The sequence below is a fragment of the Zerene cesonia genome, chromosome 1 (assembly GCF_012273895.1).
Source record: "Zerene cesonia ecotype Mississippi chromosome 1, Zerene_cesonia_1.1, whole genome shotgun sequence".
In the NCBI taxonomy this organism is placed as follows: domain Eukaryota; kingdom Metazoa; phylum Arthropoda; class Insecta; order Lepidoptera; family Pieridae; genus Zerene; species Zerene cesonia.
Genome location: NC_052102.1, coordinates 1,804,714 through 1,825,163, shown reverse-complemented (window position 1 = coordinate 1,825,163; position 20,450 = coordinate 1,804,714). Strand labels below are relative to the sequence as shown.

The 20,450-nt window shown below is 33.8% G+C and overlaps 1 protein-coding gene across 2 annotated transcripts in view; it reads right to left on the bottom strand.

Annotated features, from left to right (window-relative positions):
* Positions 1–4,166: 4,166 nt before the first annotated feature.
* Positions 4,167–20,450, bottom strand: part of LOC119829243 (nephrin) — a 336,867-nt gene continuing 320,583 nt past the window's right edge. Inside the window, exons 16-17 of one of the 2 annotated variants that reach the window (XM_038351653.1) lie at positions 9,049–9,122; positions 4,167–4,764 (exon numbers count right to left, since the gene is read on the bottom strand). In XM_038351653.1, coding sequence (XP_038207581.1) covers positions 4,585–4,764; positions 9,049–9,122 — 254 coding nt within the window. In that variant the 3' untranslated portion in view covers positions 4,167–4,584. The remainder of the gene's footprint in view (positions 4,765–9,048; positions 9,123–20,450) is intronic. The other variant, XM_038351643.1, reaches the window with a different exon arrangement.

The window sequence follows — 20,450 nt, the reverse complement described above, 5'->3', positions numbered from 1 at the left end:
CTAAAGAATTTTTTGAGTTATCCTTACTATGAGATCCGCCATCCATAATCATTGTTAGCTATTGCTAAAAATTCACGATAAACGGTAAAAAGAAAAATTTTGATCTTTTCCATCTTCCAATTTGATACTTAACGCAAACTATTAACCGGAGGCCCATATCCTTTTCCTTACCCTTCCCAGTCATTTCCTTTATTTCTCTCGTCAATCCTTCATCTCTGGTGGTGAGGTGAGGTGTAAGGTCTGCAATCAACTTTACGCCTCTCCAAATGGTTACAGTGTAGTGCTTACGATCAGGCGACCCATCAGCTCCATTGCCGAGGATGACATAAAAAAATCAAACTATTGTCTCCTGTCCTTGAGAAGCAACCTCAAGATTAATTGTTGTCATTAAGATTAAGTCACCTCATGCTTTATTAGAAAAACCCTTAAACCTTAAACACACATAACCAGATACCTTGGCCTCTACGACGTAAGCGCAACCATAAAACACAAAGATCTCACTGCACTGGTCACAATTTAAAATTTCATAACATCCGCTGCACTAAATACCAACTACGCCAGTGCATTAGGATAGTGTTACGCAATATCCCTAATTCTTCCACAACAAAAACCCACATTCATTCAAATGATACTTAGCTCGAGTGCGCTGAAACGACAATAAAAGCCTTTACGAGCCTTGACGCTATTATGATTCATTTGTGTCATCTACCCTAACGACTGCTCTCTTGTTAGGGCGTGTTCACACTGACTCATAACGCACGCTTGCCGCAAAATAAATATGATAATTACTGGATTTGATCTAGCTATACCTATGCTATCGAATTGATATGCACGTTTACTAGAATGATTACAACTTATAGAATAAAAGTGCGTGTCTGGCCATGCGCAGTTTACGGTTTACATAAGGGCGATAGGTTTCCGTATAACTTACTCATATAATATGTCGAATTTTAATTGCTAACAACTGCCTTCTAGTTGGTGAACATTGCGAAACTATAAGTCTTCCTTGTTGACTATGTTTGTTAATGTTTATTCATATAATTATAAAACATATTAATATTATGTTATTATTATAAATGCACCTTTATACTTCCAACAATTATACCAAACACAACCTTATGATCACATGTATAAGGCTCAATTTGTAAAATTACATTATTTGTATATAGCACCCCATTTATAACGCTTATACTCATTACTGATCATCCTTACTGGAATGCCAAGTGTGAATTAAGAAAACATCCTTTTTGATGAAAGGCTTAGTGTCAAAACAAAGATATGTTGTTGTTATCATTTTGAATTTGGGTATAATTAAAAACTATGTCTACCAAAACATTGTATCTATAAATGGATAGTTTAAAACATTATATAGGTATCAGACTTTTTTTTTAAAACTTCAAACTAGCTTTACTTATTTGAGTATTGCTACTAATACATTTTTCATACGTATTTAATCGACTAAGTGTTCAATTTATTGCAATGAGGGGTCCGTCACGACTTTGCCCGTGGTATAAAACCTATATACAGCACTATCAAGAACTCCAAGGGTGAAATCATTTTTGAAATCTGTCCCACACTTTCTGAGATTAGTGCGTTTAAATAAATTCTTCATCTATATATATTTTATTAAAGCATCAAACAAAAAAAGAATTAAATATAGGAATAAATTTTTTAAATACTCACGAAAAAAAAACCATAATATGTCAATCAATTCGAAGGAATTTTTTTACATATTCAAGTTGATAGCTCATGTGTCAAAATACGTTCAGAAATTTGTCCTGTGGGACATGCCAAAGAAATGGACGTAGATAGTCACATACATACATTCGCTCGAATAGCATTACCCCCGTTCCGTCGCAGTCGGGTAAAAACGAGTGAACATCGAGCTGGCGCAACTGCAGCGAAGAAGTAGCCTGTAGATCCGGTTGTAAATTTCATGAGGTCGTAGCGGAGCGGATGCGGTCGCGCCTGGACCTCAGGATTCGCGCTCAGTAATTCAATGGAACAATGATAGAGTCTTATTGTTTTTTGGCCCACAGCGCTGACCCGAATCGTATTCATTGCGAGGTTTTTGTAGCTGGCCATTTTACAGTGCTTATGAAAACGTGAATATTGGGAATGAATGTTTTAAAATAGTCGGGTTTCATCAATGTTTCAAGTATCATTTATGCATTACTTTTATACTTTTTGCGGATTGTAGTGCGCATTAGATCTTGCCAAAATTAATGTGCTACAATATTTTTTTAGACTATTGTACAATTGATGTTATTAAATAAATATAAAATGTAGACCCAAAATAAATTTTATAAATGGAGGGTTTTTGGCGCAAAGCCATCTCTGCCAGGCAGCATTCACTATATTGCGTAAAAGGTCAATGTAGTCCTTGAAGATTTTCTTACACTCCGCTATAGGATCTTGGGGAAAATCGCGGTAAAATAAGCAGAAAACTATTTTTAATACAAGTATACTTCGTAGTAAGTGGAGGCTAGTAGAGATTATAAGTCTACTTCTTACTCTTCTAAGTTGTAATTTTGTAAGTGAAGGGTTTCAAAGCAGGTTAAGCAGCAACCGTCGTATATTAGAGCTTTGTTTTCGGAAATACCAAGAAGACAGAGAGGAAGGTTGTATATACTTCTATAAATAGACTTGATCGAGGGAATAACATTGGACATTCGATTAGATAAAAAGGGTTTTAAATAAGACAAAATATTTTCCAAGACAACCTTTAATCTCGTCCAAAATAAATAACAGTAGGGCGAACTCTTTGAGTTTTAAACTTTATATTAACAAATCACTTATAATTACATCTACCTAAATTATGTCTAAGCTAAGTTTCTGAGACCAACCGTTCGATGATAAAATAAGTTCGATAGATACAATATGTTTTGTGTAAAACTAATTTATAGAAAAGATTATTACATATTTCTTTTTGTTATGATGACAAAGTTATCTCGTTTATTTAACTGTTGTATATTAATTTATCATAATTTCGTAATTGATTGATGACATTTTATTTGCAATATTTATCTTAGTATAATTCACATAACTTTTGGCCAAAATCGAATCATATATATTCAATAATTATGTTATATAATTACTTTGAATCTTCTTAAATTATTATTACAAAATCCCAAGAGAACACAGCAATATACTAAGATAAAATATAAATATTACCCACAGTTAAATAGATCACATTTATAATATTAAACATTTTTATGATGAAATAATTTACTATGTTAAGAAGTTTATGTGAACTCAAAGATAGTGTTATAGGATATGTAAAAAGTGATATTCTGTCCTATTTAAAATTTACTCTTCAATTACATATTTATGTTATCCATAAAAAATGATATGTAGTGTATGTATAAATAAAAAGTATGTCAATATACACAAATCGACCTATTTTACCTTCGAACCGAATACGAAATTCAAATCTATACAAGACACATACAACCACGCGCCGCGTATCGACGCTAACCTATCTCTCATCCATTAGATTATTTACAACGGGTCACGCACGAGTCCATTTAATTATTTACCATTATTATCTTTTACATTTATTCTAAGTCGTAGATATGTAAAAAAGTGGCAAAGACTCAGTCACTTACAACCTACTATGTACATCACAGTAACGAAACGTTTAAGAGAACTATCGGCTTAGGAAAGTTCCAGAATATCCGATTTTTGTGAATTGGCAAAATTAAAATGCAAATTCGCCGTTCAAATGCACTCGATAAATGAAACGTAAAATCGGTTTTCGGTTTAACTTAATTAAAGCTGTTTGAAAGTTTACTGTTTCACTTCTGATTCGTTCGACATGAAATTAGTCATTGGTTGTTGTCAAAATCGGATATTCGGCGCATTGACGAATATTTTTCATTAACTACTTTTTTCATATTGGAGAGCAAATCATATTGGATTCAACATGATTGAAGAAATAAGTATGAAAACGCAGAGAATAACAATAAGATGAATGATTGCGAAGGAGATATTTCATTCACGATTCACCATTCACTAAGCCTTTAATATTATACATTTTTTTAACGTGTCAAACATTAGAACAAAAATTTTGTGTTCAGTCTGGTTTTTGTGTACTTTTTCTTTGTATATTGTTGTACAAGGAACTTATATATTGAAGGGAAAAGTATTCTATTTCTAATAGTATTAAGGTTCAGGTTAACGTGGTGATAAATTAAGTGTACAAAATGAAAATGACATTACAGAAATATCTCCTTTCTTACTTAATAATCATTACAAATTAGAGAAAACAAAGTCATAAAAACGCTAATTTTGTTAATTCGTAAATTTATTTAATGATCACATTCATAGTATCACTTTTTCTATTTTCTTGTAACTGATTAGATTCGAAAAAAAATTAGTTTTCTAAAATTTTCAATTTAATTCATAGAGATCACACAAATTTGTCTGTATTTTACTGAAATTTAAAAAAAAATGTAAACCAGACAGAAAAACACAATATACAAGAACAGAAGAACAGAAAACTTGTCTCAATACAGTCCAAGGGAAGCGATTGCCAGAAACAAACTTAGTTAGGCCATACTGCACGCAGCGTCACAGATAGTTCTACACACAAGACTCCGGTATGCGATTGTCGAGTAGCTTCTCTTTTATGGCGTCCACGTTGAGGTCCGTGGCCGGCGTGTGCGCGCCGCGTAGGGACGCTGAGGCGCTCCTGCCGAGCGTCACGCCCGGTGTTGTGGCTCGCGCCCCCCAAGTCCAGGACGCCCCGGGGCCGTTACAGGCCTGGGGATAGATGGATATAGGGGTTAATTAATTATCCTTAAGAAACAACATTAATGACCTCTTTCTTTATTTATTAGTAGCATGTGAATGGCATGTAAATTAAATACTACTTCCATATTATCGACAGGTCAGAATTTTATAGATCTTTTGATGTGATAGTAGATGTAACATACACATGCTTTAGGAGTATTTTTATTGATAATTAATATGTCTCCGATCTATCGAACAGATTCTCGAACAGAACAAAGCAAATTTAAAATGAGGTATTTATACATTGTTGCCCTGCTCTACAAAAAAGATTCAAGTCTTATAGATAAAATTATTGCCACAGGAATAAATATGTTGAAACAGCAGGTATCATTGTTCGAGTGATAAATGGCCAATGAATTAGTTACCCTAACTATCATTTATCAACCGCACTTGGCTATGAAGCGAGCGAACTTTCAACGTGTTACGTTACATCTGTAATTTTGTTGGCAGATGTTGAGGAGAAGTGCTGGTAGTTTCCATGTTCTTCGGCAAGTTGTATATGACCTTCTCTTAAATGAATTTAACAGTTTTATCACAATTTGGCGTTGTTTTATTTTAACTTGTTGAATTTTGCTGTTATATTGCAAATTTTTTATTATAATTAGCTTAAAGATAGCAAATTATGGCTAAATAACGTTATTATTTTTCTCTAGTCTTACTATATGGTGTAGTATCCGCCTAAATTGTATTTAGGAGATTCATTGGTAAATCTGAACAACTTATAGGACTGAATGGCGCTACAATAAAAACGAGCGGCAGGCTTTTTAACGAGAACGTTTTGAACAAATTAATCATGAACAGGGGATTTCGCCCGTTTACAAGTCGTACATTCAGCTGCCTCAAGGGGTGTGGACAAAGGAACACTCTGATAAAACTATCGCGTTAATTAAAAAGTGCCCTCCAGCCTGTCGAGGCGACACGGTTAATCAACAGACAGGTGGATTTATCGCTCTTACTTGAATCAGGCTTAACGTTCTATTTGGGACATCCAATGGTACTTATAAAAAGATCACGTGAAGAACTTATCATTTCCGTGTTGGTTTTTTGTGTAGATTAAATAAATAATTATCATCTGACAGTAGGTATCACAATTGACTGACTGGATGAATTATAGAATTTGGTAAATTGACAATTGTCAAACTATCATATTAAACATTTTGTGCTTTAGGTTGAGTGAATAATACCTCATTTTTACCGTCAAAACTATTTAATTTTTAAACGGACTATGGATTCAATAAAGGGAACACGCAGATAAAGCTATCAAGGAATAAAATCGCAATATCCACTAATATATGTTGGAAAATTGTAATAATGGATGCGATATCGATGTAACAGATGCATTTTAGCGGTTCAGTGCGTGATCTGTGAGGCGGAGTGTAAAGTATCCACGCTTGAAAATTAAAGGCACAAATCAATTGGACATCTTGTTCCATTCCTGAATTTAGAACACTCGGCGCCAGAGTTATTGTTCTGCGACCCTGCTCAGAAGTTATGTAGTGCTGTTAAAGAAGAGATCCTCGGAAAGAATCGAACATTTTAATATTCCTTCTATGGATTGAATATGTCCGTGTATATAAGTTCCAATTTATAAGATTTGGTTTTTATTAACCTCGTATACAGATGGAATTTGAGGAAAGTTGGAATCCGACCAAACTGTTTTATACATTTTTATGTAGATAAATTTGAAAATATCTTTAGTAAATACAACAAATATAACAAATGTACATAATCTTAATTCCATGACATTCATGCTACTTTGGCACAAAGTAGTTTCTTTGCTTCGATTTTATTATGTGATCTAATTCTAATTTATGTAAAAATAATGCACATTTACAAATAATGTGACCACTCAAAAAATTAAGTATTCAAATATTTCAGTTTAGTATTCAATAAAGAAATGGATATCCGTTGCTTAAACGAGCGTTTAAATATAATGTATTGCTTCCACCCTAAAACAATTCTAGGGCTTCGACAAACACTTCAAGCCTCGATTAGATTCATCTACAAAATGCGCACTCAGTTATTATCTACATTTGATATAGGTCTTTGTTTTACGACTCCGATCGAGTCCGTCAGTGGGCAGTCCGTGGTATCTTTATGGTTGACGGCCAATAACTTCTTTTTACGACCCATTCTCTATACGAGCTCTTAAGATCTTCGCGAATGCTTTCGGGCATTTAATAAAGAAATGTAAATGTCTTTGTAAATGCTATCTTAGATGTTGACATAGGTCATTTTATTGATCCAAATCCTAATTTAATTGTGCATTATTTATCATAACGAAAGTTTATATTAGTGTAAGAATGAATACGGATGTAAGAATGAAGACTGAGTTTTAATTAAATTACCATATTTGATGAAATTGCACAATCATTGGAAATAGAAAATTTTTGTCAGATTTATTAATCAGATTTTATAACTTTTAACCACTTAACCAGTGCAAAAACAAAATAAAAATATATTCGCGAAACTTTAAACCAAAGCAAATATAACTTTAATAAGGCATTATTGCGAGATACCTAATATTTGTATTTAATAATACGATATACCAAGTCAAACACATACATATACACTCAAGTCTTGTAAACTAATTTTCAGTAGCTTTACTAATTCCCTATAAGAAACATCCGTACCTGCTATCGTCAAAGTTCTCGTATTTGTACTGTGGCACGAATCATTTACTTAAGCAAGTCCTCATCAAACAGAACAGCTAACCGAGTTACTGAACGATAAAGCAAAACGAGACGAATTTTAATACGAACTCATCAAAATCTTGATCACGAAGGTTAATTCGGTAGCAGTACAATTTGCCTAGCGTTCCGCACGCGGCTGCGCTCGCATAGGAAAGGAAATTTACATAGAAAGGAGATTTTTAAGCGCAGCAGAAAGTAGCCTAATACTTCTTTAGTCATTATATTATCATTTAAATATCATATCATAAAAAGTGAAACAAAGATAAACAAACATTTTGCATTTATTATATGCGAGACTAAATTTGAAACAGGAATAGAGATACTAGGATTTAGTTTTAATACTACACTAGGCGAGACAAAAATATTTTGTTAAAAGTCTACGCATATACAGACTTTAGATTATTAAGTTCTTTCGAGATGAGTTGACATTTGTGCTGATAAAACTCACCAGTGAATTTCTCTACTGATTCGAGGTCACAATCATGGTAGAATTTCCTCCAAGGCATAGCGAAAAATGAAATGTTATTACGGAGTGATAAAAACGTTTCACTGAGCCTATAATCCTTTTGATCTTACAAATCCTCTTACGTTTTTAATATAACACGCTATTTATTCTGTCTTGACCGATTTCGAGATTTTACTCCATTTTATTAAAGCCTGCATGAGAAATGTTATATTAATTTGCTTGTATATTTCTATCTCTATCTTTGATAGATAATTTTTGATAAGTATCCAGCCAGCCTACAGACGCTAAGGACAACTACGCCTTATCAATACCGTAAGTATAATTGAATTCATTACAATTATTTTGATTACATAATAGTTTTATCTTTATAACAAAAATAAGACATCCTGGAGACACATTAAATTGGTAAAGAATCGTCAACCGTCAACAACGGTTTATCCTAGTGTAGTTAAATAAGAAAATACACCAAAAGACGTCGTACGTGCAAATAATTCAAAGGCACAAAATTACTTATACCATTAGTTAAAGCACTCGCAATGTACAAGATCTGTAAACGTAAACCACGATTACATACCTAAATTCAACATTACCAAGGAAATGCGCCCAAGACAGTGGTAACATTACCACACTTAATAGCTGCGCTAATGCGGCCATAATGTAGGCCAGACCTTGTATTGCCTCTGCACTAAACTAGGCGAAATTAACAGATGCAACTGAGTATCATTTAGGTCATTAATTGCAAGTATTCTAGTGCTTCAACGATATCGAAGTTCTAAGGAGCTTGTAAAAATGTTAACCACTTTATAATATCTTTCTTTTACTTCCCATGTCTAAGAATATTTAGATGGTTTTTTGGGCTTAAATTTAAAACTAATACTTTTATGACAACCATAACTATACTATGATAATACATTTTCTTTAAGCACAAGAAACTATCGTTATCCCTCAAAGAATGTTTGCGCTATAAATAATTAAATATAACGTTACAATTTTTTGGAGAGCGTCTAACTCCAGTGGCTTTAAACACTTTACATCACAATTAAATAAGAACTGCTACAAAAATCCAATTCTTAATAAAGAACATAGTATACTAACTGGTGTGGAAATCGGCACCGGTCCAGATCTACTCGGAGAGGATACAGCTAAACACGGCGCACTCGATGTTTCACCTGTCGAGGAACAAAATAAATTGGATAAGCAGGTGGACTTAAGCAAAGATATTACGCGCCATTTCGGTTTGGCATTTGAGTGGAAAATGGGTAATTAGATTTAAGAGAAAATTTATGTTTCTTCTCTCGTCAGAATTGTTTTCAACGATGATGTCACGAATACACAAATTTGAAGTTACTTTTTCAAAAAATCTGTATTTTTTCCAAATTTTCAAGCAGAAGCAATACACAGTGCGATTAATTAATAACAACTTTAAAAGTAAAATTGCATTCGCAGTAAAGCCCCGTGGTAAAAACTAGATCTGCTGACAAAACTGAACGTTTCGCTCATTAGTTCCCGTTTCCAACAGTCTTGAATCGTTTTGAACATTTAAAACAGCCAGATGAAGTTCCGCGGTCAACAATTAACCGTCAAATTTATTACTGTTTGCTGTCGGAATGGGCTGCATAAATCTTACCCGGTTTCCTTGCAGCACGCGGGATTTGCCCATCCCGGAGAAAAAAGATTGATTAACGAGCAAGGCCAAAGCGACAGATTAAGCTGTGAGCTCGGATATACGTAATTGAACATTTTGATCTAGGGTTGTTCTCATAAATATCTGGCATCATTTGGCCTAGCCTAATTTAGCTTCTGCTTCTGGACACTACGTTTGTTACTGTGACATGTGCTTTATGTGGTATTCTACGAAGATAAACGAGTCTTGGATGAAATTGAACAATTTACTTGGTTGAGGCCATATTAAAAAAAAATTACTAAATTTCTCCGTAAAACCCGATTCAATAAAAATAAATGAAAGCATTAACTTCACGAACTATTTAATTTGATATGCTTAAATATAGAAAATATATCTAATACTGGAAAAATCTAGGGAAAATATTGATTTACACATGTGATAACTGATTGCTATTAACGCAGACATCGACCAAATAAAGAAATTCAGATAATTTATTTATTAATAGCCTCGTACAACTAATTATGGAAATGAAACACTAACAAAATAACAAGCTTTGCTAGGATAGAAGAAAACCTTGATTGATCAGGGAAATGGGGGCATGTGACAAATAATTAATTGGAGTCCAGCCTCGTCACACCCTCCTTCATTACACTCACAATCTTTCTGATAAAATCCTTGATAACTTTCCTTTTTGTAATCAGGGAGGTGAAACCCTATGTAATAGAGCTAGGCTCGAACCTATCTAATTTCCAATAGGAGCTATGGATTTTTGCTATCGAAGGATTATATGTGCACTCTGAGGATTAGCAATTATTGGATAAAAGCTAATGCTTGTCTTCTCGTTATATTACGGATTAGTCTAATGGTATAAATATTTTAAACAAAAGTTAGGGAATATATTATACTTTTGCACGTAATATCTGTCAAGTAATATTTCTGCAACTAAAACCGTAAAAACTTTAAAACAACAAATTGTAAATGATACTTTAGGTTGATACCTAATACAATATTGAGTATAGAATAATTACCAGATTTAAGTAAGTGTTTTATGAAAAATCAGCTGTAAACGGTTCATATAATACTTAAAACAAAACAAAAAAAAAACTAAAATTGAAATAAATACAAGATTTTGTAATGAAGGGGTACATTAAAATTTAATATTGATGCAACACTTGAACTGTTCTATTTAAACAGATAAATAATTAAGATTCATGACGGTAGGCAGACAGCACGCTAAAGTAGAGCTATTAATGAAAGCAATTTGAATAAACTTGGGCACATTAGTGAAGCTACCCGTTCTGCGCTGCGTCGATTAATTATTTCTTGTAGTCTTAGTTGTTTTCCCTCTTCCGTGCGGTCTACGACCACCTGATTCGTTGCAGGAATAATTTTCTATTTTATTGTAGATTATTTCGCTAATGACCGGCCATTATTTCGGCTTCTTGATTATTAACAGTGAGATACAGACTGAAATTTGCTATAAGCATTGAAGCTATTTTTAGGGCAATTTAGCTTAACGATTCAGTACCTAAATAACTTTTTAGTAAGACGATTATAGATCAACAAAACAAAAAAGACAAATAATTATTATTTAATGAGACTGTCTATCCAATCTTTCATTTTATTTAAAAGGCGGCAACAATTTTTTATCATTGTTTTATATGTAGTTACGCTTTGTGTCATAAATAAAATTAGGAAATACAATAATTTTTTAAAACTTATCTTAATGTTGAAAAGCTTGCAAGATGATCCATCCCAAATATTCGTTTTTTTCCTGCGCGCTTGTTTGTCACTGAACTATCCCTAAACGGCTGATCCGATTTCGATAATATTTAGTGTATCTTCTGGTGGATTCGAGAATGGTTCAGATTTTCAATACGAAAGCGAGCAAAGCGAGCCGCGGGAGTAAGCTAATATTTAATTATATTCTTAACGAGGAAACGCAAAGAATACCAAATGAAGATCACAACGGTTCACAATGGGGACAAGATCTCCGATCAATCGTCTGACTTTTAAATGCTGATTCCGTATTGGAATATTTGGCGGGATTCGGACTGCGGTTGCGGGCGACGCGACAATCGGAGCCCTCCGGCATGTTTTCAATTGCTAGTGTCGTCCCTGAATATTCAACACGACATAAATATTCATGAATACGGTCGGCGTCGAGCTTTATGAAAATATTTTTCAATAAACTCCTTCGACGCCTGTCGCAATGGATTTACCCTCCAATCAGCCCGGCGCGACTTAGAAATAGAAACTATTGTATCGGCGAGCTTATCTCATTATCTTCAGGGCCCTGATTAAATAGACGATTTAGTGCTGTCGCAGTGCTGCATAAATATATCAACATTTCTTTTAATTAAATTACTTGCAGGGTTATACAATATACAATATACATGGTTATTTTGATTGTATTATTACTCAACTGACGTCCCAAAAACGAATTAAGATTCGACTTAATTTTTTTATTTTGTGACTCAACGCCTTAGGTGGGTTTTTCTACCGATTGAAGTGATTTTAAGAATTTCGAGGGGGACCTCTTTCCTAGGATCGCCGGTGACCTTCTTATAGACAAAATAATTATTTTATTAATTTTTCACTTACTTTGAAATGTTCATGCCTATTAAATAGAGGAGAGAATCGAAAACTATCTATCAAAATAATCGCTTCACGACGACTATGTCTATGAGACTTTGTAAATCACAAAATAATAACAATTGGAGCATCATCGCAACGTGCATTGAGTGCTCCTCATCAACCGTTAATTGATCAAAAAATGAATTATTCCCGATCGGACATATCATATATTTCAAGCTCCACGCTAAAATATTTGGCAAACATGCATGCGAAGTGTACGAGACATGGTCATGTTTAGAATCAATTAATAGCCCACACTTCGCCCGGGTCCAAAACCGCGAATTACGCGTCATTCGCACGGCCAGCGTTAAAATTTCCAGGAGGCGATGCGGCGCCATAAATCCCCCTGTATCATATAATGTGGGAGTTTTTATTGGCGGGAACATTCATTACTGAACAATTTATAGCCCGCTCCGGCGTTATGAATATGAGATGGCCTTTTATTCATCGGTTGTTAACTTTCGAAACTGGTATACTAAATGCCGATATAACGATATATATGCGTGTGATATGCTAGTTACTAGTTTGGTTTTTAGCTTCGATTGTTTAGTTTATAGTATTACTGAAAATAAACAATAATGACTTTTAAGCTGAGAACATTATTTGAAATGCTTATATATCACTTATACTTATTGCCATAGAACGTACTACACTCATTGTGATGATAGAGTTTTATCATTGCGTATAACAGAATGAATAATAGAATTTTTTTACGGATGCCACCTAGACAAAATGGCCGCCAAAATCTACATGCCAAATATACATATATAAAGTAACAGAACACAAAACAGAAAAACAAATCGTATTGTGGGATGTATTTACAACATTGCTAATGAATATGTCGACATTATTGTTTTATTATGTTTGTTAAAAAAAAAATACAAATATAATTATTCATAGTATTTTCTTGTGTTTGATTTTACGCGAGTATTATACATTTAGAAATTAAAAACTTTTTAACGGATTTTAAACGCGATTTATTCAGCGAGCGTGGTTACTGGGAGACTCCCCGTGACCACATCGCGTGAACAAGTGTTCGAAACGTCGGGTTAATAATATTAGAATAAATCGCGTTTAAAATCCGTTAAAAAGTTTTTAATTTCTAAAAATATAATTATTCATTTAGGGTTACAACATGTCCAATATAAATAATACAATGAGTGCTCTTTTACTCCCATTGCTTTTTCTGCAAATTAGTCCACGTTCACGCAATTCGTCACACGTAAGTAGGACGATTTTTTCATTTATATTTTCAAGCCTGTGTCCGCGGGTTACACCGAGTTATGACAGCGATATTTCCCACCCACGCATTATAATAAAGGGAATTTAAAAGCGTCAGTTGAAAAGGCGGATTTGGACTGGGAAATTATAATTGTCCCACGGAATGTGACAATTATAATCATTTTACAGGATTATGGATTTCATCTGTTGGCGGGAGTAATAAAGGCCCAATTATAATTTATTCAATTGAAAGCGACTAGATTTCTACATACCTTTTAAACATATTTTTGTTCGGTAGCAATTCAAAGTACGGGAACAGTTTTTTGTAAAAGGTGACGGAATATACATTTTATAATTTTTGTGGGTCTGTACAGTGGACACCTATCGGTGTAACAAAATTAATATATTACGTTTGTATTATGAAATTAACAGATGTTTTGTTTTCCAGGGAACTTTACAAAGGTTCTCTCTCTTACGATTAATCATCAAAGAAGAAATGTATAATTAGAAATATCAATAAGTGTCCAATATGACCTAACACAACTTTACCTCGAAAACAAATCGGAACATTCTAAGCTCTGTATATGTTCTGTATATGTGTGACTACATATAATGTTCCCAAATATATAATACGCCTTTTTTCATCTCAACAAAACGTAATTTAGGCTTTTAAAACATAAAAGTCACAATATCAGTGAAATCCCAATACGCTGGATACCCGCTACCCAACATTAATTTGATTTACAGGCCTCTTTAATTGTTAACTCGTTTTCGCGATATCGATAGATAAATATCCTGATAATGGGATGCAATTTTAATTAAAATGTATGTTGACTTAAAATAAATGAGCACATGTGAAATTTCATGGAAAATATTTTATAATAAAATATTAGATTGCAGAATAATTTAGCGCTTATTCTGTGAATTTGTTAGATTATTATTCATCGAAAAATTGTTCATTTAAAGGTGTGATTTTTGTATGAGATTTGACAGTATCACAATGTGATATAACATAACTTCTCCAATCCGATCGCGCTAAGTTAATAAAATACGAATACTGTCATTTTTCTCACTTATTCTTAACCGATTTCGATAAAAGGATCCAGTCCTCTATTGTACCCGCGGTCGTCTGGAAGAAATCGCTCTAAGCGATAAGACCGCCCATTGTACTTAGATGTAAGTTTTATTTGTCTCCTTTCTATTTCTTTAATGTTAAATAAGTGCAATAAAGAATAAACAAATAAATAAATAAAATGAGAACATGACTGTAATTTTTAGTGTTAGCTCAGAACTTGATGAACCGATTTTGATGATTCTTTTTTTATAAAATAAAAGTAGTGAAATGATCTCATGTTCCTGTATGCGTAAACTACCTAAAGCCATAGCCTTCTCGACTTTCTCTTAAAACTTGTTATATCTTCAGAAAAATAATCAGTTGCTGCGTTTGTAAGGAAGTTGAGCGTTACTATATCGATCGAGTGGTTTGTTGGCAGCGAGTGAGCACCGGAGATGCACTTTAGCGTTTAATTATCGCTCATCGTTAGTGCATTGTGGCCGTGAAATAACCGTTTATCGAAGGGCATATAGTGAAGATTATTAAATTTTTATCACACGAAATAAGGATGCAAGAGATTGTTTCATGAGTGTGTGTTTGATGATTTCTACCGTGACCTCTAAATGCTTGAATTAATATTGGAGAATAAGAAACTTATATACATTCCTTTCCCAAAAAAAATTAGCCACCTTGGTTTCTTGGTTCAATGATTCTCTCTGTTTCTTCGGTTCAACGCGAGAGCATAGAACCGCGAAAGAAGATTCGGAGTAAATAGAGGGTCCGGTTCCCGATGGGTACAAAAAAAAATTACATAAAAAAAGGACGACGTAAAAAGCTGGTCTGCCTGTAATCGGTAAAACAAATGTATGATACATCTACCACACGATACGGGACTTTACACTACACTACACTACACACACACACACACACACACACACACACACACACACACACACACACACACACACACACACACACACACACACACACACACACACACACACACACGCACACACACACACACACACACACACACACACAAACAAACAAAACAAACTTTTTTTGTTTATGTATTGTTATTACGCCTGATGGTAACCGCTACCACCACCCATAAAAATTTGGCGAGGCATAAGGTCCACTGTAGGCTTTACGCCTCTACAAATGGATTGCTGACTTTAAAGTAAGGTAATAAGAAAGTGTTGGCGAGAGTAATAAAGGAAAGGACTGGGAAAGGTAATGAAAAGGATATGGGCCTCCGGCTCCCCCACTCACCAAACGAAACACAGCAGAATGCTATTTCACGTCGGTTTTCTGTGGGGGTGTGGTACTTCCCCGGTGCGAGCTGGCCCAATTCGTGCCGAAGCGTGCTCGACTACCACATAGAGAATTAACTGAGGAATTAAGCTTTTTCCTTAGCTCCACTCGCGACCGCGTCTCGCGTGCCGCACGCCACACCTCTTTTCACTTACAGTCGCGTGAACCCAGCGCCACCCGTCGATGATTGACAAATTATTGTGTGACGTACGTTGATTTCAATTAATGCTATATTTGCTTGAAGTATGTCGGGCTTGACGCGAAGTTGGATCAAGATTCGTTTCTTTCTAAAGAGTATAACAAATTAAGTATTCATTTAAAGATGGATAACACTGTAAAATGAGCAAAATATAATAAAAAACAATGATATTATAAAATAATGCGAATACGCAGAAATAGCAACCTATATAAGCCATAGTAATCTCTTTCAGACTACAATATTTTGAGTAGGATAGTGCACTTTTCCTTGTTTTATTAATTACTAGGCGCTCTTCCCGGCTCTGCCCGGATATCAAGATTTCTGTTTTATCCCTAGGGAGCATTTAATCGGGATAAAAGGTATCCTATCTACCAAGTCAAGTCATACCCAGTTTGTATACCGAATTTCATCAAAATCCGCTCCGTAGTCTCAGCGTGATTGACGGACAAACATCCGAACAAACAAACATTCACATTTATAATATTAGTTTGAAGTGTGATTTTATATAACTAAAAAGCAACATTTACAAACACCAGAATGTACCCCAATAAGCAGTCATTTAGCAAAAAATCCATATATTTAACTGATTGAAACTACTGCGGTTTATAAGAATGCGACGGCCATTAGACGGTACGAACCAGTACCTTTATATACAATACTGTGCTTCACCGCAGTATCCGAATTCTATTGCTATTCTCGGTTGTTTGAAACATTTGATGCTAAATTAACATATTATTGTGCTTTGTATTTCGTACCAGCAAATAGTAATATTATTGTAGTATTATTATTGTTACTATTCAAACGAAAATATAATTCTACTTATCCTACTAATATTATAAATGCGAAAGTTTGTAAGGATGTGTGTGTTTGTTGCTCTTTCACGCAAAAACTACTGACCCGATTGCAGTGAAATTAGGTACGTAGATAGCTGAACAACTGGAATAAGATATAGGCAAAGTTTTATCCCGATATTCCTACGGGATACGGGCTTACGCGGGTGAAACCGCGGGGCGCAGCTAGTATTTGTACAAAGTAACAAACACGTTTTAATTTTATTTCTGTTACTCGACACTATTACCATAAGAACTTATTATGGAAACAAAGAATTGTTTCCATAATAAGTTCCATATAAAAATTAATCAGCACTTGCAATATTCAAATAAGGAAGAGGCAACTTTCCTTCTACGGGTTTTTAAACTTTTTGTAACCACTCACCTGTGTGTTGAAAAAGAAAATAATTTCGATAACTAAACTGTGTCACTCTTATAAAGTATACTTAAGTAAATTATTTTATCCCGGCGATCCTTATCAGATTAACAAATCTCACGAAATTATTGCTTTCACTAACCTGTGTCTGTTGAAAGTCAAAATCGTGTCTGAAGCATTCGGTTACATGTAAGTACCTATACATTTAAACTTACAACTGAAGCTCATAAAAGAGTGTTAATTGGATTAGCTGTGTATATATTCGGTACTTCATGTGGAATGGAATGTAAACATTGAAACGAAAACATTAATTTAAATTGATATAAAGGAAATTTGGATCTAAAAAGGGTGGCTGGTTCCTGAAACGAGTTTGATATAATCCATCACCTGTAATTACACAAGTGACAATAGGAGTTGTAAAATGTTAGGATATATATTGCTTTGACGCAATGAATTTACAAAAAAAAAAAAGACAAAATGTGAAATAGAGCTTTTCTATTAAAATATCTATGTGATTCCACGTATTTTGTATTATTTAATCTACATTTAAACTAATACGTCATGACAAAATTGAAATTTTATAGACTTTACTAATTTATTAAATTCCCTGCTACGAATGTTGATAATATTTTCACTGCGCATTTCTCAATTATTTTTACGTCATGTTATACATATTTTTTTAACAAAAAACTTAACTGCCTTAAAATAGTCAGAACTAGGCTCAAATCACAGGTACAAACACGGGAGGCATATGTTTTCAAATAAAAAAAAGAATCGTTCAAATCTGTTCATCCTGTTAAATGTTATGATGTAGCATACACAAAAATACAGTCAAATTGAAAACCTTATCCTTTTTTAAAGTCGGTTATAAATGGAAAATGAAGTGACTAACGAAAAGAAAACGCTAAGCCCCGACTAATAGGATTAGAAACTAGAAATGTTGCATTACGGTTTCATTTAGTCTAGGTGAGTACGAAGAAACAATTTTTTCCAAATTTTCCCCTAAAAAATGTGAAATATGAAATTTTGTTTCTTTTGAAACTACATATAAAAAAATCAAGGGTAAAAAATCTAGTTTTTAACATAAATAATCCTATCCTAATCCTACTTTAAAATTACATGTTCTAATACATGTATGCCTATACCGTAATATATTAACGTATTCGTCGGAACGATTTAATTTTATTGTTTGTATCGAAATCTCACCGAAGCTAATTGATCAATTGACACTTGAAACTGAGTGTATCCTTCCTGGAAAGCGAACTGCGAGAACTAATAATGGGAGAGCAAACAGACGTTTAATTATACGAAGCTCATTGTAGTATGTTCGATTTTTATTTAAAGGGTTCTTTTGTCAACAAGGACTCTTTGTTTCGCCATTTTTCCGCCATGATCGTCTGCCTGTCTGTCTGCTGTTTGCTCAAAAACTATTGTTTCTAGATCAATAGTTGTATTTTGACATAAGTATACACGTTAATTTAGCTGAAAAGTGTTAAAATAAAATATTGGAAAACACATTGCAGGGTTTACCTTACATGTAAAGGGGGATGATTTTCGTTATCTCAACAGTATGGGGTTATCGATGAATATATTATCCACTAAAAATATTATGAGTGTAAGCATGTTTCTCGATTTATAAAACTGTTCGGGACTTATTAGGGATATAATATCAGTTATTATAAGAGTCAAGTGTCCCCCCTCTTCTAACCAACTAAAAGATTGTTGTTAGAAATTCAAACGTCACCGTATAAAGTCAAGAAGAAATTTATTACACTGAAGCAGGTCTTACAAGTTGACGTGTAATAAATAATCGACCAGCTATGGTTATAGTGATAGTCATGTATGGCTTTTAGTAAGAGCATGGTATGGAACTATCGGTTAATGTATCCGACTCGTGCTTGTCTGTTGTAAAAGCTGTGAAATCATACATTGTACGTGGCCCGACTCGCACTAGACCGGTTTTATTAAACATTAATGTACCCTATAAAAGAGTCAAACGTACCGTAGTTGCAATCTTCGTGCAGGTATTTGAATAAAAGTGAGACAAAATTTTCTATTTGAAATTTTAATCAAACAATTTTGTGATTCCATTACATTACATCAAACATATCATACAGAAGAGCTCCAAGCGCGGTTCGTTCTACAGTCAGACACGATAGAGTGGGTACCGCAACCGATAAGTACCCGCTAACAGACGACGGATTAAAACTTGAATACGGATGATGTTATTATCTTTAAATATTGTTTTAGTTCTGAATTCGGTTCAATGAGATCATATAACAAATAAATATAGTAAATAATAAAAAATTCTTCATGTGATTTATTCAATAAATAATTTATCACGACGTTTAAGAAGTAAGCAAACGTGGTCACGGTGAGACAAAAGTTGTTATTTGTAAACTTCCTATTTTACAGCACCGCAAACAATGTCGTGTACTTTATATACGACATTTTTTGTCATATTTCTGACAAAAAATGTCGTATATAAAGTACCATTTTGTATAGGATTTTTTAAAATATTGCTGTGTATAGAAGAAGCGTCACGTTGCTGACGCAATATTATTTTTCCTATTGCGTTTCACCTATTAATTAAAAGTGCAAAAAGCATTTCACTATGAAAGTGCCCGAGGCGTTTGTTATCAATCCCACAAATAATTTCTCAAAAAAGTTGCGAGCTTTTCCATCGGACATAATATGAATATTTGAAAGCGGATACCGGTTAGGATTGCCGCGGCCTACATTTTTATTTTTAAAGGAAATATATTTTAGCCGATTGCGATGGCCTTTCACCGATTTTTATGAGTCAAAGATCCGGCATTATCTGAGTTAAGCCCCATCGCGGATGGAGACTGGTAAACTTTAATTTGTTGTAATATGTGTTTTTTCTATTTGATTTTCTAAGCTAAGATTATTTTTGCAGGATTATTTTATATTCTTTAGAACTTCCATTTCATTAATAAGATACGCTAACAACGCTAAACTATATGAAAGGCAACTTTTATTTTAGTAATACTAGCTTTTGCTAGTGGCTTTGCCTTTCAAATTGTAAATCTAAACGATTCCTCGAATCCAACTGAAAGGACGTAAAATCTGTTGAAGAAGAGCTCAATGGGGAACATAAGCTTAAGAGAAATATAAAAAAAAAAAACCTACCAATAAAAAGTATAGAACATAATTAATAGGTGCGGTATCAGAATATCATTGCCATAAAGCTGTTGAATCTAATGTATAAAACAAAACCG